Source organism: Solea senegalensis, linkage group LG4 (genome assembly GCF_019176455.1).
Source record: "Solea senegalensis isolate Sse05_10M linkage group LG4, IFAPA_SoseM_1, whole genome shotgun sequence".
Classification (NCBI taxonomy): Eukaryota; Metazoa; Chordata; class Actinopteri; order Pleuronectiformes; family Soleidae; genus Solea; species Solea senegalensis.
Window position 1 is genome coordinate 17,711,391 of NC_058024.1, and position 21,981 is coordinate 17,733,371.

Here is a 21,981-nt window from a genome sequence, read left to right on the forward strand (position 1 = left end):
TCCGTCCTTCTGAAGGTCTCTCCATTAAAGCCCAACTTGTGCATAGTGGACTTCACAAAGGCTAGATGTACCAGACCCCTTTAAAAAACAACAATAACAACAACAAAGCAAAAACAAACGCGCAAAACCCCTGTATATCTGGGATATTTTGGTGTGTTTGTCTCCACAAATAATGTCTAAAACATGTAATACACGGTCTTGTCCTATACATAATTCATTTAGTTCTTGTTGTCGTTTTTACTGGATAGGTTGGGATTCATTGCCTGACTCAAACAGGGACGGACATTTTGTTTTTTTCTTACACAGCTCTGACAGGAGACAGCGCTGTTTGCAGAGCAACAGGCCAACGTTCAAATGATAAGGAGCCAGAGCCTCTGCATAGGAATTTACAGCAGCATTTAAAGGCTCTTTCAAGGGATGAAAGGCCCTTTTTAAAAGGATAGAGAATCGGTCATAAAACTGACTTTGCACATTATGTGGGAGGATGGAGCTTGAATGGATATCAAATAGATCAATCTCCTTATCAGCAGAAAAGGACAGGCCATCACAATAATGAGCGTTACCTACATTTTACAATGAAGTTTTGCATACACACACACACACAGACCATACATGCACTTCCTTTTCAAACCAAAGTTTAACTAAAGAGCAGCAAGTCCCCTAACTCCAAATCTCTCTTTTTTGCACTATATCTCCGCCACACTTTCTCGTTGGTGTGATGCACCTCGTTTAATAACCCACCATTTTCTTTAGAGCTGCCAATCAAAACTGTTGGCAGGGAGATGGCTGCTCCCCTGACTATGACAGACATCATCTCATGTAGGACAATTAGGAGGGTAAATGGCTCCCTTTGCTCCCACATTTCCAGTTGAGTGTATTTTAAGCTGGGGGAACATCTTGTCTTTTGGACTAATACAAGCATATCATGGTCCTACAGGGCCCCTAGCACCGTTATTACCAAGTCTAATCAAAAACAGGGAGAGGGAGAGAAAGAGACCAAGAAAATGAAAAAATATGGGCGGAGAGAGAGAGAGAGAGAGAGAGAGAGAATGAAATCCCTTACGTGAAGCCAGGGACCACACATTTGTGGAATGCTCTTACACGAGCTACGAACAGTTTTTAATCATCCACTTTTAACTAATGGCTTGTAGGCAAGGTGTGGGAGGATCGTAATGATTATTTCCATCAAGTCAATTAGTAGTGTAATCTGAAATGTTGTCACTTTGATGAGAAAGGGATTTGTACACTGCTGCCTAACTTTGCTGCAGGTATTTACACTTCAGTGAATGATTGAATGGAATGATTGGATGGATGGACAGATGAGTGTCACTTGCGGCCTGTTTTTGAATCACAACTTTGTTCTTTTCAGCTGCAGCTTATAAAAATGTAGGACCCACTTTTACAGAATTTTCCACCGCACAATTTTTAAATGTACTGATCTGTAAAACAGGTCTCGGTGGGTTGTCAGGGATTTTGGAAATATGGAAAAGCGTACTTATAAATTCTCTAGCCTGTGTTATTAGCCAGGCTTCCTTCGCACAGCTTGCCACTGGCCAGGTGACATTTTCCACTCACAATTTATTGCTTGGATTGAGGTCTCTGTGCCGTGAAATATGGTGTCCCTTAAAACGAGCTACATTTTAATGGCGAGACTGCACTAATGATACACCTACAGGTGTTGCTGACAGAAAAAATAAAACACCTTGATGCATTGAAAGTGTAATTTCATTGTATAATTTATATCACTAGTCACATCTGCATTCAAATGATGTAGTATGTATTTTTATATTTCTCAACATCGCTACTCGACGTTACGGTGTTTGCTTGGTCAATTCGACCATGTTAGCTGCACACCGCACCTCTCCATAACCAGCTCATCTTCATTCGTCTACAGACGCCTCTTTAATCTTCATGCGGCTCATTTCACTGCTGACTGGCCCTCTCAGCCTCATTTGACTTTGTTTTCCAAACCACATTCCCTCACAAGCCTCATCTCCACAATAAAGCGTATTCAATACTAATGCTGTTGCAAAGTATACAAATTTGATTAGGCCGTGCGCTCCAGAGATAATCAGTTTCTTTTCTTCTGCATTACCAACTTAAATGTCAGCTCATTAATAATGTTTTTCGTGCGCAATGGTTCACTGTATTACACAGTCTTATTGAACTTGATTGCTTCATCAGAAAAAAAGAAAGTCCCTGAGACATTCACTTAAAAGGCAATTGGCCCTGACCATTGCACGTCAAAAAGGGTTTTGCTTGTCTTATATTTGTTCCCCTGGGCCATGCTGACGAGTTCAGTTCCACTGACTGATAACAGAGCTCGGCTGTGTTGGGATTACCACTGGACATCCTGCTTGAGGCCCTTGGGAACACCATGCTGTATCATTCTGTCATCAGTTGGTGCTCAGAGAGTGCTTTACTTTCTCTGTGTCCGCGTTTGTGTGTGGTACCATATTTCAGACTGCACCATTGTCTGCCAAAATCAACCGCTAGGCTTCCTCCCTCATTTTTCCTTGCTTCAGAAAACTCACCACGCCGCAGACCCTTGATGAGTTGGGTCTGAACATTGAGCCCCACCTCGTCGTTTCCCAAAACACAATCCCAAGGCTGCCATCTCAGTGATAAACTCCTCAAAACATACGTCTTTCTGACAGAGTGATTCCTCATAAGTGACACATCAGGTAGTATCCAGGACTAGGAAACTCACAATTGTGTGCTAGTTTTACCTTTGTGTCTCGGGAGCTGGAAAAAAAAAAAAGTAGTTTGGGCCAGTGCCACATGGTCCACAAAGGCCCTGTTTCATTGTAAAAGTAGGATTAAAAAATCATTTAACACACAGCGATATGCTGTTATTTGACATTGCTGCGAGCCTCACTGTACCTTAATGGGCCCAGCTTGTGCTGACAGATCAGTTGAGCTGAGTTGCTCCAGACTTGGGGCTCTATCGCTTTCTTATTTCTAAATGAATCAGACTGTTATTCTTTCCAACAAGCCATACAGTAGCTGTGTCCATCAATAAAGCTATGAATCATGTCTCTGCACTTGCATTGGCTCCCTCAGGGGCATATCATTGCTTTGTCCCTTAATCTGGGCAGATTTCTGCACTATATAGGGTTCTGTTTTTAGCGCAACGAACAGCTTGGTCATGTTACTCTGCGACTGTACTGCATACCACAATCTTCCCACATTTGCCATCAAATACTGTGGTTTCAGGTGTTTAGTGAAATACAAGTAAATTCACCCCTCAGCAGTGGTTAAATTGTACTCAACAGCACAGCTTTCATGGTGAGAATGTTAAGCTGTTTTTTAGTCCTGCTGGCTGAAGTTATCACAGCAACGGAAAGCACCATATGCGGTTTATGTCGGCGTTCAAGTGAATGTTGAGAGATTTGTTTCACACAGAGAAGAGAGTACAAGGCATGCCTGCGAGATGTCTTATGGAGGTCAGTTGCTTCTTCAAAATACCCCCATTAAACTGTAGGCCCTAAATATATATCCACTTTGTGCAAAACTACTATGTCGGAATCATTTATATGCAGGGTTTTCCTCACCAGTGATGCAATAAGTTGTAATGTAACTTGTCAAACTTGAGTTCTTTGCACTGCCAAAAAGACCCACAGAGAAATATCTCAAGTCAGCCACTGAACAATAGGATTACACGCGGGCGTGTATCAACATGTATATGTACTTGTGATAGAAAGACAACAAATGTCAGTTTGTCTGGAAAGCTGCACTTGTTGTGCTTTCTGCCCGGGGGAACAGACCACGAGCCGGAAGGTGTACTTCACTTGAGTGATGACTCGTGGCAGCAGAGAAAGTTTCCATCCGTCACTCAGACTGCAGAAACCTGTCTATTCCCTGTGACTAATTGGCCATTCATCTGTCAAATCCTGCTTTCCTTGCCCTTTGGACAAAAGAATGAGTGGTCAGTCACCATAAACCAACTGCAAGTGCAGAGAAACGTGCCGGCAGAAAAACAGAAGAAAAAAAAAGTGTCTGACATATTGAGGGAAAAAAAAACAAAAAACTATAGGAATACATTTTTACTCACAGTGAACGGTGTGAAATGCTGCAAATATACCATTTTAATATCAGAGAGTGGCTCTTATTTATTCATGCTGGAACACAACGCTGTGTGTAAATAATGTTTTTGTACTTGCATGTATAACAATTCTCTGCGTCTGCTCCCGCTTTGAGACGCAGCATTGACTTCTCTTTGCTGTCGTAGTCGTGCGCGCAACCCCCCCTCTCCTGCAGCCTGTCACTTCAGACAGCTTCTCACTGGAGAGCTCTTTCTCAGATCAGCACTAAACTCTCTTCTTAGTCTCAGGAAGTGTCGGAAGAAGCACTCTCAGCCTAATAGGCTTTTTTTAGACTCCCTAGATCTCATTGCATATTCATAAGCTCCTCTGCAGTTGAGAGTGTCAAGTTTAAAGAAAGAAAGAAAAAAAAAAACACGTCCTGGCTTTAATTATTTACTATCATAGTAATCATATTCTCTGTAAATATTAAACATATGAGTGTGTTATATTTTTCAGTGCTGACAGTGAATTGTTGCTGCGGATTGTATCCAGCTCACTTTAACACAGTTACAAAACTTTCGGGCTGTTACTTTTTATCCGTGTGTGTGTAAAATATACAGCCTTGTAAGTAATTACCAGGTTGGCCTGCAGCTTTAGCGGAGCGGACAGCGTGTCACATAATATTTGTCCGAGCATGATCTTTGGAAAAGTGACAGAACACAAGATAATACTAGACACTGCTGTCAGTGGGGCATGAGATGTGCCCGTCTTCAATAAAATCCCAGACGTCAACGTCCATAATGTTACGTAAATAATGTTGCACAGCATCAAACATTTAGCTTCGTACTGCATTTAAACCACCTGTGTGGAAAAAAACAAACAATTATACAACCTTCAGTTTCCTTTGCTTTGATTAACTGTGTTTTTTTTTTGCTAGATTATGTTTTATTAATTAAAGGGGAACGAGTCTGAAGACACAGCTTACACATTTTGCATGCATGACATCAGGGGCTCTGGAAGTTAATAATAGACCTTAAATGATCTGGTTGACAGACTTTACATTTAAATAATGTTTTAATACCAGGTGTAACAAATCTGTGGAGATAATTAGGGCCAAACATTTCAATTATTGTAATTTACCAATCTCCACCCGAGTGTATTACAATTGTTTGTGCTTCTGTGACTTTATTATTCTAATCTAATAGATTTATTGGTCTGTTGACAGTTTTCAGGCCTCATTTCTTTGCATGGGGGTGATTGTGATCAAGCACTCAAGTCTGGGCCTTTTCCAGAGATTGTCCTAAGGGGCTGTATATTAGAATGTTAATGTCTACAAAACACGTTCTTGACATTGTCCAGGACTGCCAGCCCCCTTGTCAAATCTCTGGATAATGTCCGAGTGATCCCATGTGAGACAGAGCAGCAGGGGATGCTCCAGTGAGCAAGTGAGTGAATGTCCTGTCTGTCCTGTGTGCATGACCCAGCAGCCACCCCGGATTTGGATGCTCCTGACATTCCTCTGCCATTCTGAATGGATCTGACCCGGAGAATCTCCTGCTGCTTTTATCATAGAACGGCAAACTCCAAAGAATGCATGGACTACAGTACAATGTATGTGTCCACAAGAATAACGACAAGTAAAAAGTATAATGTCTGCAGTTGTATTCAGATGGGAATGTCTGCACCCTGTCCTCCTCCTGATTAATAGCCAAATGATCTCGCCGAGCAGCCACGCGCTGCCATGGCTCGGGGTTCAGACTGAGAACAAGGCAGGGGCTGACAGTGGTGAGCTATGGGCTGGTGTTGCTGCAGGAGCGGTAATGAATCCGCATCACTGGCAAGACTGAAGTGTAGATGGCAGGAGGAAGAAAAGTGATCAGTCTTTGCGGGTGAGGTGCTACTTGACTCAGATAGCAGGAGAGAGACGTAGCATGAAATAAAGGGGTAACGGGGGAAAGGTGAGCGGGGAGACGACGACAGAGGAAGAGAAAGTGAGTTAACGGAGGAAATGTGCGGCTAAAGAAAGACATGGGTGAAAGAGGAGGAGGATGGTGGAAGGAGAGGGTAGTCAGCCAGTCTGTGTTAACATTCCTGGGGAAATGTGCTCCCTTTTCCCCTGCAACACTCCCTAAACCTCCACAGAGGGGGTTCATTATTCTCACTTTACTCCTCCACTAATTATCGTTATCATTATGGGAGATAATTACCATTTCACTCCCTAACACCCAAGTAGGCTATTCGGCTTTGAGTCACACACACAAGGTTATCAATAGCTGCTCAATTGCAGTCTCATCTACCTAATTATACGATTTGGGCTTTGTGATAACTGAATAGGATGTGAAATCTACTATTACGCCTTGTGAGGATGGGTGAGAGTCAGCAGAAGGCCCTGAAATAAACTGATGCGTGCGGAGACTGTTAATTAAAAGATGTGGCTTTTGCTGGAATATAAATCAGACCAAACTACTGGAAGTCTCACAAACATCCTGCTAGATTGTATACAGCTGAGTATGCAATAAAGCATTAAATAAAAACCAGTGAGATGTGACTTCACGTCTGTCTTTAATTCCCTCTACTCATTACCTGTGGGAAGAGAATATTTACATGATATCTGCTTCCAGGGGGTTTATTTCCTTACTAGGATCTACTTTAAATGAACCCACAATATTATCACAAATTCAATCAGTTTATAGCCTTCTATCGATGATGAGCCGCTGCTGCAGTGTGCAGTTGTTCTGCAGACCTGTAGTACAGCCGGGTTTGTCGGGTGGGGTTTGTGGGTTCTAAATCCCACTGTGGCATTCTGGGGCAGCAGCTGACGCCTCGGACCTGATGAATGCTCTCTCCATCTGCTGCAACTCAACACTGGAGCACAAGATTGAGGCAGGCCTTATCAGCAGCAGAAATTCATTAAACCTGAACCACTGTTGCATACAGAGAGGAGCGGAGCTGAGAGGATGTCAGGGAGGGAAACAAGGTCATGAGGCCATGAGGGCATGTGCACAGAGGCTGCAGAGCGAGCGAAAGATGGTGACACTGTGAGAGGTTCAGTAAATATGACAGACAGTTGGGTCGGCATGGTGGAATGTGTGCTGCTGAGGACCTCATGACAGACAAGAGACACATTCTCTTTGACCCCAATTACCAGAGGTGTTCCAGTCCATGGAGATTTGTTTTCCCCACGTAGTTAAAACAATAATAGCATAGTTCTGCTGACCAGGAAAAAAAGAAATTACAATGTAAAATAATTCTGTAATTAAAAAAAAAAAAAAAAAGTATTATTAAAAACCTGTTTTTATTATTATTTCTTTGTTGATAAGATTTGAAAATGTAACATTTCTGGCTTGAATTTATTTCTTTTTTTCCACTACTGTCTACCTCACTGCTACACTGCTAAGTATTTCTTATATTAAAGCAGTTCTTGACAAATTGCCAGGACATGATCTGAAAAGCTTCTTTGTTTGGCTCTTTCCACAGAGACGCTCATGGACTCCACCACAGCCACGGCGGAGCTGGGCTGGACAGTCTACCCCGTGTCAGGGTCGAGTGACAACAGCGTAAGTGACATGCTCTGATTGCAGCACGCTTTGCGTCTAATAATGAAAGTTTAAATTAAAGGTGCTAATAAGACTGCGGGACCCTGCTTTGTGGAGGTGATAACTAAATTTGCTCAGCTCCTCAGAATAACTTTGTCTCTGTCTTTGTCGGTAGCTGGTGTTTTGGTTTCCCACTCTTGGGTCAAAGATCAATTAATGAGACCATCTGCCCCCGAGAGAGCTAAACCAAAAGTGTGTGTGGTGGGGGGGGGCGGGTAACTGCTAAGTTAGACGGAAGAAATTTGTTATTTAACCTCACATTTAAGAAAGACACTTTGAGTAAGAGATACGACCATGTTTTGGGTTTCATTATCTTAGCTCCACATCTTAACCCTATATTTTAATGTCCACCAGCAGCATTTTATTTGCAGTGATTTGTCCTTTTTTGATTTTTTTTTTTTTTTAATATATATGTATTTTAGCCTGATAAATGACAAGCACTGTATGAATGAACAATTGCACTTAAAGCTAAATACGTGTGTTCGTATGCCAGACTGGAGGGTTTGTGTTATATGGGCCCTGTTGGTGTTTGATGCACAGTATTTCCACATGGTTTGCCAGGGCATTGGTTTCTCCTAGCCACATGCAAGCCAGGCCCACTTAAAGCCAGCCAAAAACAGAGTCTCAGTTTCCTTCGCTACTTCGCTGCTACCCCACCACAACATTTTTTCTGTCTTTTGGACAGAAAAAAATGTTGTAGACTTATTTGCTGGTGCATTTCAATAAACCACTGCCAATTTTACTCAATTATTTATGCTTCTGTGGCTAGTATTAAAGATGGTTTGAATTATCATGCTGTGTCTTTTTTGCACTATAAAATAAGCAAAGAATGGCAGCACAGAGAGCTGGCATTCAGTGGTTCCATGATACAACTTCAAAGTATCTCAGCTATAATTTAGGACAACTTCATCTCTCCCAACCTGAGGGCACGTTGTCTCCTTGCTGCTAATTCCTACAATCAATAGCAAAGAACAAAGACGCTTCCTTTCCTTCTCTCTCGCCAGCTCTGGATCCAATCTTCCCAGACCGTGCTTACGCACACGCATACCAACTCCAAAGAGAGTTTACATCACATCTCCCTTTCATCTGTGTAAAATGTTGGATTCAGCTAAACACTGACTCAACCCTTATTTTGTAATCAGGTTTAATATAAAGTGGAAACTTCAGACTCGAACACTTTAATAATTAAAGGTAGAAATAAAAGGTTATAGTCATTATGTACCGTGTGTTGCACTCTGTAAATGTGAAGTGAAATTATTAAGTCTACTGCTAAACATTAAAACTTCAAACATCTAAAAACTAAACTCTCCAAGATCTTCTGGGTTTCATTAATATGTGGTGTATACTGCCCAACTCTGTGGTACTTTTCTCTTCCTGAAAATTGTTCCTGTTAAGCTTATCTATGACGTTTAAATATGTGCCCTTTAAGCTATAGATATTTTAATGCTCCTGTCTAAATAACATCCACATGCAATCACGCTATAACCCTATCTTGGGGTAAGGTGAAAAAAAATGTCCCTAAGCCCATGGCTTTAGCCACTGGCTTTAGTCAGGTATAGGTTGGCCTTATCAGCGTGGGCATGGAAGGTTTATGATGATATGGCTGAGCTTGTCAAAAGCACAGTCCACAGGAAAGTGAAGAGTGAGAGTGATGAGGATAGCTGGTCCCTTATGGCCCAGGGCAACAGGTGTGGAAACAGAGCTCGCTGTGCCGCTCTGTAAAACAGCAAGAGGTGCTTTACAGAAGCTATTGTCTTACACACATATACGCATGGCTTCATGGGCTTAGCCGGTGGATCAGTAACATCCAGCAGAGTGCCGCACGAGCAGTTGGCTTTCACTACTCTGTATGGCTTCATGAAATATATCCTAACTCGACATGTGATACATTGCGACACAGTTGAAATGCAAACAAGTAACAGTAAAAGTCAGAAGTGTTATTGCAGTTGGTGTCTTTTATTTTACAGGATATTTGAATAATGCTTATAAAATTATTAGTTTAAGAAATCCTTCCAAATAGACCTATAAAATTAACTTTCACCACTGGGTTTTTAGAGAGTGATTTAATGGAAAACAGTACTACACTTAAGCTTGTGTAAACCAAATTTTATATCCCGCTCTGTGTATAGCTTGGCAGCTCTTCCTTTTAATTATGTAAAGTGACAGCTAAACGTATGTTGTCCCTGAGCCAGACAAGGAAGACATCTTCATTATTCATAGCCATGCCAAAAAAACATTCACACCTATTGCAATATTAACCAAGCAGACTTTGTCCCGGGGCAGTTTAGGAAGTTTAGTGTCTTCTGATTAATGTTTCCAGATTCTTGCAACAAAGCACTCGTATCCTATGCCTCACTCCACCCACACATGCACAACACTGGCGCTGTCTGTATAGTTGCTCCGTCATGTAGACACGTGTCTCAGGGCGACTGAGTGAAAGCCGAGACCCACTTGTGTGCACACAGACACACACGAATGTTACAAACACTACAGATATTGATTTTACACACACACACACTGACCAGCAGAATGAAATGAAAATGACAGGTTTAAGAGAAAGGGAGTGGAAACCTACTCAGAGTTCTTGACCCACTGAGAATCTGCTATGTAACACACTGCTTATAGATACTGTAGCCGGCTATTAGAACAGGGGTTAAGTGGTCAATGTTTTTTCTCCTCAAGTGGAGCTGAGAGGTGTGTGAACATCAGGTCAGACCTCCTGACTCCCTCGCTCCTGCACTGAAGGACTGACAGCGGCACACATTTAGAAATGGACGTCTGGCTGCAGGGAGTAACAAACACAAAGCTACTGTGGAAGGAAAGCTGAGGTCTCCTGTTTAGGCAGAGAACAAATATGAGGAGGTGTGTGTGTGGGCTAGTTTATCGTGGACCGGGATACGTCACATGGGGACACAGCAGAGTTTTGCAGGGGCATAAATGCTTGTAAAACAACGTATTTCTGTGTAACATCAAAGATGCTGCATATTGTACTACCATTCCTTTGGAATAAGATTGAGGTAACTCACATATAATTGTGGGCATCTGTGGCAGACCGACATTGTGTACTTCTTAACAAGCAATTTGCTGAAATTCATTGTATTGGTCTCGCTGGATTTTTAAGTGACCACTAATTCGCCATGATTCACAATTTAAGTGTGTGCAGCTATGTTGGAGGAACTATGTGGGATGAGGGAGTAAAAGGTAGACTTGTTCCTCTAGTTTTGCATGCTATGTATGACGTAGTGGACAATGGTAATTGGAGTTGACTGCTCTGCTTAAGTCTCTGTGTGTTTTTTGTTAGTTTATCCACTATATGATGCCTGCTCTGCAGCAGGATTTGGCTCCCATGGCCTCTCTCATAGTAATTGAATGCAGAGAGCGGGTGTCATTTGTCCTCTGTCCCTCTAGGGACACCACTCCTGCTCTGACAGATTTCCCACAACTGCAAATAGAGCAACTGTTCCCCGGGAGTTTTCCACTGGGCCCGTTTCCCCCTGCTTTTGTGTGAATAATTTATTTACTTCTGTCAGTGATATGTAATGTGCCTGCAGATCATGACGCCTGTTCAGGTTAATTCAGGCGCTGAAATGACATGATGTGATAAACACTCACTTCATGATATGTCAAAACAATGAAACTATTAAATGTTTCACTGTTCTGATCACTGTAGATGTTACAACAATATTTCTATGTATACTTATACTTGTTCCAGTGCTGCTTTGTCATTGTCTATCAATAATTAGACATAGACTCAATGAAATATGAATCATAGTTGATGGATGCAATCCTTAGTTTTGGGGTCGATTCCTCCTTTATTCTCCCAAAATAACACTTTTGCAGCCATTCAAGCTGCTTTGAATGACTGTACCAACCATCAGCAGCTCATCCATTGCTGCTTGCCAGACTTTCTGACTGACTGGTCGTTGACAGCTAGTTCGTGATGAGCGGAGCTGTGGTCAACCTTTTGCCGCCAACAGACTTGTTGACCATATGTGCGCTGGCAAGTTTTACTTGTTGTGCAGATGTACAGGAAATTAAGAAACCCGACAACCTGACTGTGCTATACTTGCAGTGTGAATGCATTTGAGTGAGTATATAGTCCTGATAGAGCGAGATAACAGGCGGCACATCTGCAACCAGTGGTCTCCTGGCAGACTGTTAGTGGCTGCTGCTTGTTTTTTCTCCACTGTTTTCGTTAAGGATTAAGTTATTTCTTTTTTGGGTGTTGTTAATGTATTTAGGGCTAAAACTGTCCCAAAGGTCGACATATAAACACCTGAAGTTTGTGTCCTTGGGCGTGCTTTTTATTTGCTATAAATAACCAGCTTTATCTGTTGAGTTGCTTCAGCTATAGGGGAAACATCTATAAATCAGCTTTGACTGCCTGTTCCACTTGACTTTACAGATAAAGCGGGGACCTACTGTCATTGAGACATATGGATTGCGAGTCAGCTGAACCTCGAGTGGCAGAGATATTGATTCTCCACCTCATTTTCAGTAAACGTCACTGAACTGTAACACCTTAGAAAGAGAGAAGCAGCTGACACATAACAGTATCCGCTGGCACAGCAACAGTCTACCACATACTGTATATTCACTTCAACATTCGTCTCTCAGTATTGCTGCCCTAGCATCACACTGTATACAAACTCTACAGATCATCAAGTAAAGATAGCATCCACACAAACGGTTAAATATCAGATTCTGATATAGATAAAGTTGCAGGAATTTGTTTTGATAATACAAGGCCAGTTGCATGTAACTGTAACAATGCTTTATCTAAACAGCAGGTGCACAGAGACTTTAGAAGACAGTGAAGTAATAATAGATTTTTTCATAAACTAATCTCCACAGGTCTGTTCTTTAAAAATGACATATTCTCTTGAAACCTCAATTATTACCCGATGAAGATTCCTAGGGTTTGCTTTAGTCTGCTTGGAATAATGGATGGGTAACACCCAGCAGGTTAAACCTAACACTGAAAATTATTTACAGTCACTGATCGACATAGAAGTAGTAGACCCAGACTGGAGCAATTAAAACATTGAACAGTTTGCTTTTGTTTGGAGCCAGTCGTGCGTTCTGTTTCACACCATTGCTCTTTCATTATTACGAGGCTGTGGTTTTCTGTGTGAGGTTTCTCACAGGATGGAAGTACACATTACCAGTAGTATTTGGAGAAAAAAATACACTGAAGTCTTCAGTAATAAATAATCATTTGCACCTAAGGATTTCCCAGATTATTTTAAAATGCTAATGAGCACTTGATAATATTTGTTACACTGTTCATCATTGAGAAAATGTCTAATTTTAAATAGCAATCGACTGTATATTCTCTTTAGGCTGTGTTGACCTCACTCAGAGTCAACGTTTTTTTTCAAACATAACAGGATCTCGGTAGAATAAACTGGACTTTTTTCGTAATCATGAGGGCAGCTCATCCCCTCGAACTAATCCATGTTGACATCCACCACCAGCGTTACCTCCACCTTCTGTACTTACAACACATGACCACCCTTTTACCACACTCTCGGTAAAGAGCCAGGGGAAAAATCTGTGAAAACGAAGACGTTTCTTCTAATTTCACACTCCGTGCTTGATTGTTAGGCTCTTATTATGCCTCATTTGCTTCCCTCCAGTGGCTGTGATGAAAGCGGGCCAAAGAGGCCAGGACAGGACAAAAAGGGGCCCTCCATCAAAACACATTTTGTTTGGGGTCTTTTTCAGCCTGGCTTAGGCCTCCTCCCCCACATCATTGCCAACACTAGCCCCTGCAGTATCCCCTCTCTATATTCCTCATTAGCAGCAACTCCCACCTGTTTGCACATTCACTTTAATAAATTGTGTCTGTCCTGTGCTCTGTGGTCTGCAGCTCTTGCGTAATTGGCCCATGGCCTCCCCAACACTCCTCAACAAGTGGGAAGGTCAATAGCTGCTCATGACCTAGGATGATGATGATGATGTCTGCCATCTCGGGCCAAAAGACACATAATGTTTCTATGCTTTAAATGTTTTGAAGTGAGTGCTTACGATGCAAAATACATCATATATGCCCACATAAACCCATGCAGTGTATAAACAAGTTAAGAAGGAGGATACAGCAGACAGAGTAGGAGAGTAGAGGAGATTTGTTAAGGAATGTTTACATCAAGACTCTAATTGTTGCAATCTGCAGTCACACCATTAGATATCACTAATTTGTACACACTGGAACTTTAAGAAGTGAAGCTGTTCTCTCATAAAATACCAGTTTGACTCTAAAAGTCACCCCGACCGAATATTGACAGGACATTCCATGATTTTTTTTTTCTGAATGCAGCCAGTGACAAAGTCGCCAGTCACAATGACAAATTACAAAATAGATTTTTACAACCAACTTCTTGTGCCATAATGCACACGCACACAAATCACACACCTTACTAGTTATCGGCACTTAAGAGTATAATAAAATTTCAGACTCACCATTAACGGCCGTCAGTCCTTCTTTATAAATCTTGTTTAATTGTAACCACTGATATCTCTGGACATAATCCAACCATCGTGGTTTATTTTGAGTTGTTGAGGAGGAAAAAGTTAACATCCACCACTGATGGCATCAATAGCCTGTGTTCACTGAATACTTTTCAGTTTCTATTGTATAAATTATCACTAATTCTTACTTAATATACACATATTTATTAAATGTTTATACTGTAATTTCAGTGAAGCAACTAAAAAAACAAAAACAAAAAAAAAAAACATTTGAAATAACTATATTCTACGCTACGTTTAACTAAAAGGACTTGAAATTACCATGTCAGTTGATGTGACAGAGGCCGGCCCCATTATGACACTCATTTCTGGATTTTAGTTCAAACCCGGGCTGAGTCGGGCCGTAGTATCCATGCTGTAGTGAATTTCTTCTCCTGACCCAACAGAATCTGTCAAAATCCTCACTAAGTGGGCTCTAATTTGAGAAATTATATCAGCTGTGAAGTGAAGAGTGAAGGGGGAGGTGAAGTTATGGAAGCAGCAGAGGGTGTAGGCTGATGCAAAGTGGCCCTTGGGGGTTGAGAAGAGTGTTTTGTTTTTTTCTTTAGCTGAAATTCTGAGGTCAAGGTCATAACCTGCTCAGTAGGTAGCGCACATGGTGTTTAAAGCATGTTTGATCCAGGGCCAATGGGGAGGAAACCACAGAGGTTGCATCTGGAGGCTGGAGACCAGAGCAAGTACTCCGGTCGGTGTGCAACACGTAGAATAGTGTATCCAGAAAACCCAGGTTGAAACGTACTTTGATTATTCTTACAATGATTACTTGTGTAATATGATTACGTCAGTTTAGTTCAAAACTTGTGTCATGTTTTTCTTTACTGCTTCACTACAGGGGGAAAAAAACTTTCATTACGATGCCAGTAACCGATCCCTGTATGTGCTATGAATGTGTCCTATTAAGACACAATAAAAATAGGACACGCTGTCACATAAACCAGAGTCTCCGCAGTGTTCAAGCGATTCTTTTAAAGCATTACAGTATGTGCATGTTTTTTGTCAATGAGAGGACACGGCAGTGGGATAGAAGACATGAAAGCAGGTCTCATACTTTTCTAGATTTCTTCAAGCAGAAACTCATGCTCATGCTGAAAAATAAACTTTTTTTAACCAGTAATTCCAGCTTCTCATATGTATAACCTTAAAGTGACAACCAAGGACACCTTCCACTGCTGGCTGTACTTCATAGAATATATAAATAATTCACTTACTTTCTCCTAAAACTGGGATTGAGCAGCTGTTCTCATAAAAAATGTCATTCAACTTTGGATATCCAAAGGTTATTTCAGTTTTCAGTGAACCCTAATGTCTTGTTTTGTCCTAAAATCCTTCCTCGAGCTAATATTGGTTTGTAAAAAAAATATTATTTACTTGACTAGGTTTAAAGGCTAATTTAAAAGTAAATGTCAGTTTCAGAGAAGCAAAATTGTGATTGCGTTGTACATTTACGTTTAGTACCTCATGAAAATGAAGGACTTGCGGGAAAGGCTCTCTCCTTTGATCACATGGACTTTTTCGAAGGCATCAGTTCACACAGTTTCTTCTTCGTTTCTTTGCACCGTGTCATCAATTTCATCACAGATGTGCCTTATGCACAGCCAGTGAGCAAAGTATAACATGCACATGAAAACATTCTTGTTATTGCTGCAAAGTAGGTATCACTGGGGACTTAATGACATGTTATGTTAATTGGAAACATGCAAAGCTCTTACTGCTTCACAGCTGGATTTCACTTAATTAAATTAATCATTTGAACCACCTCAGTCATTTTTTTGTATGTATTTTTTTTTCCATTAAAAGTGTTTCCAGATAAGTGGAATGAAAAATGCTTAATTTTCTTTTTCTGTCTGTTCTTCACCGACAGTGGGAGGAGGTGAGTGGCTATGATGAAAACATGAACACCATCCGGACGTACCAGGTCTGCAATGTTTTTGACAACAATCAGAACAACTGGGTTCGGACAAAGTACATCCGGCGCCGTGGCGCACAGCGAATCCATGTGGAGATGAAATTTTCAGTCAGGGACTGCAGTAGCATCCCCAACGTTCCGGGCTCCTGCAAAGAGACATTTAATTTGTACTACTACGAATCGGACTCTGACACAGCCACCAGAACCTCACCAGCTTGGATGGAGAACCCCTGGATCAAGGTGGACACCATTGCAGCAGATGAGAGCTTCTCCCAGGTGGACCTAGGAGGCAGAGTGATGAAGATCAACACGGAGGTTCGGAGTTTTGGCCCTGTGTCAAGAAATGGCTTCTACCTGGCCTTTCAAGACTACGGTGGCTGCATGTCACTCATTGCTGTGCGTGTCTTCTACCGGAAATGTCCTCGTATCATCACCAACGGGGCATTGTTCCAGGAGACACTCTCAGGCGCAGAGAGCACCTCCCTTGTTGCTGCGCGAGGTGTTTGCATCCCTAATGCAGAAGAGGTGGATGTGCCCATTAAACTCTACTGCAATGGAGATGGAGAATGGATGGTTCCCATCGGGCGCTGCATGTGCAAGTCTGGGAACGAGCCTGTGGAGAATGGGACCGTTTGTCGAGGTATGTACCAATGTACTTTATGTTTGGAAGGGCACTCTCCACTGGAAACTGTTTTTGGGATCTGTTAATTCAAATTCAGGTGTTCCATTTAGTTGGTTTTTTTTTACATATAAATGAACATCATGTCAGACATCACAGGTATGAATTTCAGCTGCTTTTCAGAGAGCAAATTGCTTGTTCCTCTCTTGGACCTTGTAGAACATCAAAATCAAAATGATTATTATTAAAAAAAAAAATTTCCAGATGTAAAGAAATACCTCAAATGCACGTTTTGTGTGTAACTGCCATGGAATTATGTGTTTGGTCTTTCCGGCATATTTCAATTTCCCACTGAAAGACACAACATTTATGGCCCTTCAGAGAAGAAGCTGTCTGGGCATATTTTATAGAACTAATGCTTCAGGGAACATAATTTGAATTTACAACATCCCATTCCCGATGTGTTGTTGGTAAATGCTCCCTGCTTTCTGCCAGGGACAAAGAGGATATTTTCAGAATTACCTGCATTTACCTGTCAGCTGGAAATTCCTCTCAGGAAAATCATTTCGACTTTTTTGACACATTAGTGCACCCAGCATTTACTTGTGCCCTGCCCTATCCACACTCTGGCAGGTGGTATTTAGTCAACGTGCTCAGAGATCTTGATCGATTCAAACAGCATCACAGGGTGTAGCCTGCAGACTGGAGCCGTGCTGCTCCAGCCCAGCACAACAAACCACCCATCAGCTTTACATCCTCTACATATGTGCTGCTGTCTCTTATGGGTGGTGGTAATTACCACAACATACACACACACACCCCTTCAAGGTTCAAGGTTCAAGGTTCTGGCAGGGTAAGAGTCCAGGCCATTCAGTGGCTTCTATTGAGGACGAGCACCAGCTCCTCCTCCTTCAGGTTTACAGACCTAACAGAAGCATGGGACGATCTCTACTGTGCTGTAGCAAACCACTCTGATGTCAAATCCGTGCATAATTAAACAAATCTGCTTGTCGATTTAAACCTACGTGTAATTATCTGCATGTGCTGGATTGTCAGATCTCAGAGGTGCCTCTCAGTCATGGTGGGTTTTTTGTGCTAAATGGGATTACACAATTAAATGCTGTCCACTCAGCAGGGAAAAGCACATCAATTGTTTTTATATCCTCACTGCCCTGAGCACAAAAAAATGTAGAATTTCACCCATCTTTTAACTTCTGATCACACAAAAAAACCCAACTATCTTTGCAATCCGCTGTAGGCAAATCTCCACTGATCACAGCCACTTCTTATTCATATGCATGCTGTCGGGAAAGTTATAGATGTGACCACTTCAGAGCTCATAGATCTCACAACTCAGACTGTAGCAATGGTCTGTCGTCTAGTCTCTATTCTTCTGAAGCCCTGTTTGATGGAAAGTTGCCACAAATTGGTCTGCGCTCTCTGGTCAGCTTCCTCAGCAGTGGAAGCTGATATCAGTGCTCAAAACTGTGGTCAACCACTCTGCTTTTCATCTGCCAGAAGTTGGATAAGGAATTGATCTATGAAGGATGCGTCTTTGCCTGCTGATATTATGGGCTAATGAATTGATTTTTGAGAGTTGCCCTCAGAGGCTTTGTAAGAGATATCCACTTTCATAGCAGGATTATGGAGCCACAGAGACAGCATGAAGCAGCCCAAATAAAAGGGATGATATGTACTGCAATATTAATAACACAACCCATGCTTTGTTCCAGCATGCCTGCAACTTAACATGTAATTATGCACGTTACAATTAAATTCCTGGCAGGGATTCTGGCAAATAATTATGCTGTCATGCAATCTGTCAAAATATTGACAGTAGCTCATCAAATTGCAGAGGCCTTTTTCTCTGTGATTGTCTTACAAGTGAGATTAAGTTTCTTGACGAAGAAGTAATGGGAGTGAAGGAACCACACCGGGGCCATTCAGTAGAGATGGCCCTGAAAAGAGAGATCCGATTTCGACTCAGAGCCTTGAGGAGATGGTGCACCACAGAGACACATGAGGTCCTGTTTTCTCTTGCTGTTCATTTCTGACTGAAAAGAATTCTCTTCAGTGGGGCACAATGAAAGCCATGTCCATGGCTGGAATTGCAAACTCTCCTAACAATGGCCATGTGTGTTTCTTCACTGTAATCTGATCATCTAACCCATGCTATTGTGAGTTCAAGGGTCTCGACAATGGGAGTGTGGCTCGTGTTATGGAGCAATGAAGATTCACATGGAGACAATCTGTCACAGTGATAACAACAGCTTGATTCATATCTTGGTTATGTTTTTATAAATGACTATATTTGGGGAGAAGCAAGGGCATAAAACAAACTTTTTGTGTGACCTTGTGGCCTTCATTTGAAGGGAGAACACTTAATATATCACATCACACAGCGTGACACAGCACAGAAAAGTGCAACTGTTGCATATTCTGTATGCTCTTTCTCTCATGTAGTGGAATAATGCACATTCTGCATTTGTCCTACAGTTTTTTTTTACATTTTTCAAATAACATTCCCCAAATCAATTTCTACTTCTACAAAAAAAACATGTTGATACACTGGCAGATATACACTGTCACGGGCACTGACTCTATTTCAAGATTCAGATATAAAGTGTAATGAGCATAGCAAATTACTACACATGCACCACAGGCTCTGCAGTGAGTCAGTAAGTCACATGAATGATAAGGACTTGAGGTCACAGTGTGGAGAACACCAGGACCTCTTTTAATGGCAATCTCTTTGTCAGGTCTACATCAGTGGTTTGTAGTAGTAGCTGCTTGGAATTAGATTAGGAGGAAAGGATTCAGTTATTCTGCAACTAAATGTGGTTGTAGATAAACACATTTAGGGGATCAAATGCAAAGGTAGGTACTGGGCAGACATGATTGCTTGGAGAAGCAGAGGGGAGGAGGCAACGGCAGCAAATGACTCCCCTAACCCCATTGTCAGAATCCCAATTATTGCAGTATCTTCGTCTGGAGAAGGTTTCAGGGTGGAATTCAGTATAGCACTGACAAACCCATGCTGCTGCCTCTTTATTTCCCTGGGTGCCTCCGTCTTTAATGGCAGCCCTAATTGACTAACAGCGCACGTGGGGAACAGCCACGCTGATGACTGGATGACTGTCCTCTGCACTGGAGCAAGACGCGAAGCAAAACAAAACAAACACACCCCCTCAAGGATATTGCTGCACTGTGCATTGTGCAAACAAAGATGAAAAAAAGCTTTGCATCCGGCTGTAGTAGAAAAGAGATCGAGGGAGAAAAGGCGAGGGGGGATAAAATAAGAGATCTGAATGTCAACAGTCTACTGCTACAACAAGGAGTCATGCAATATTGTGCTAAAGTAAAAGCTACATTTACTCTCTCAGATTCGTGGCTCTTTCTGCTGCATGATATGAGCTGTTGAGTTAAACACGAGGACAACAAATTAGTGCCTGAACAGATGTTCATTACGACACCATTTGGCTGTTAAATGGCATCTCAGACAACATGATTCAATTTCCATTACTGATCTTTTCATTTAGTCCCAAATTATGATCCTGTGATGTATATAAGATAGATGTTGTTTCTCTGGTCCATACATAGCATAGGATGTTGTCTCAGCAGGAGGGTAATGGGCAAACTCAAAGACATGTCATTCTGTCTGCTCCGGCCCCAGGGGACATCCATGAGTCTTTATTCTCTCTTACCCACTGTGATGGGATTTCAGTATGGCCAGGTGCTTTTTTATCCCCCTGCCTGCGAGCTCTCTTTTTCTTTGTCTGCTCTGTAGCCTGCGCACATCCGTACAGAATGAGAGGGAGAAAACAAGAAAGAGAAAGTCGGAGAGGTGGGAAAGAGTCTAATGAGCGAAAAATTGGAATATTAAACACATGCATAGCTCTTATATTATTACAGCACACAAATTAAAATCGCTGCAGGCAGTCATGTGCGCCCTCAAGAACACAAAGCCATACACACACACACACACGTTATCAGCCTTGTTTTCACAGTAGGCTTATCATATGTAGATGTGATAACATGGCCCACTATCCCTGCAAATCCCCCTAAACTCAAAGATCATGGCCTGTTAAGCCAGTAAATGTATTCCATATGTTTTCACACTCGTCAGGCTCTGCTCCATATGCCCCATTGTCAAACTCCTTATTATTCCATGATGAGACCGTATTGTCATGGGCTGTAGAGGTGTCCTACAGGTCTGTTTGTTGCTTGTAACACCTTATCCTGCCACTCCCGAAGTCAAGAGACACTAGAGCGCTTAGAGAAAGTTCTCCGGTGTTTCTCCTCGAAAGGACTTTGGTGACAACCTTCTAACCCCGTTGTTTTTTTTTCATGATACATTTGCAGTGGACAAGATGTACTGAGACAGATGAAATGCTAGCTTGGCACTGTGTAGTGATTCGTCCATATGTGCCTCTGTTTTCTCATCAGGGACAAGGCCAGGGCTTTGTCAAAACATCCCCATGTGCTCTCTCTCTCTCTCTCTCTCTCTCTCCCTCTCGCTCTCAGATGTCCTCAACCCGTGTCCTGTTAGAGGATTCAGGTTGCTTTCTGGGCTAAGGGAAACTGATGGATCAAGCATCTGTCTGGATAAAAGATGAAAAGCAATCGGGCTCACTGTTAAAGACAGGAATCCCTCTTGAGTATCAGTGACCTTGTTTTTCAATGATGTATTACAACTCGGTCAACAGTGAGAGAAAATCGCGGTGTCTTGTGTTGTATGGCGCTGACCTACATTACGGCATTTTCTAAAAGTAAGAGCGAAGACAAAGTTTATCCATTCCATTGACATCCAGTGTCCAACAGATGAGCTTAATTGCTCATGCAGAGTTAACCCCATGGTCTTTCATTAATAGACTACTGAGCCTCCAGTATATTCTGCTTCACACAGGAAGGTCATTCAATCTCAAAGGACGTCACTCTGTTGCAGCAAGGTAGACGGTACGTTTCCATGCACAGTTTAATTTGATTGTAGCTACTGAGTGAAGGTTAGCTATCTGGCAGTGAGGTAGTAGCATGCGGAGCACGGTTTGGAGTCCTATAAAATGCATTCATTTGTAAATATTCAATTGTTTGAGCTGGCGTAGTATTAAGTCAGCCTCCTCATCTGTCCAAAAAATGCACCCCGACTTATGGGTCAAAGTCGGGAACTGTGGAGCATGCGAGGGAAGAAGGGGTAGAGATGGATCAGAATGAAAAGGCAACAACGGAGAGAGAAATATTAACAATGATACATGAAGTGCTGGAGTCTTTTTCTCATCTTCTCTTATCAGCGTTTCATGCATCACT

General features: G+C 41.9%; 1 protein-coding gene across 5 annotated transcripts in view; it reads left to right on the forward strand.

Moving 5' to 3' along the window:
- ephb2b (eph receptor B2b) overlaps window positions 1-21,981 on the forward strand; it is a 110,600-nt gene that overhangs the window by 33,606 nt on the left and 55,013 nt on the right. For all 5 annotated transcript variants that reach the window (XM_044023558.1, XM_044023560.1, XM_044023561.1 and 2 more), the window contains exons 2-3: window positions 7,503-7,582; window positions 16,014-16,698. In XM_044023558.1, the coding sequence (XP_043879493.1) occupies window positions 7,503-7,582; window positions 16,014-16,698 (765 nt within the window). The remainder of the gene's footprint in view (window positions 1-7,502; window positions 7,583-16,013; window positions 16,699-21,981) is intronic.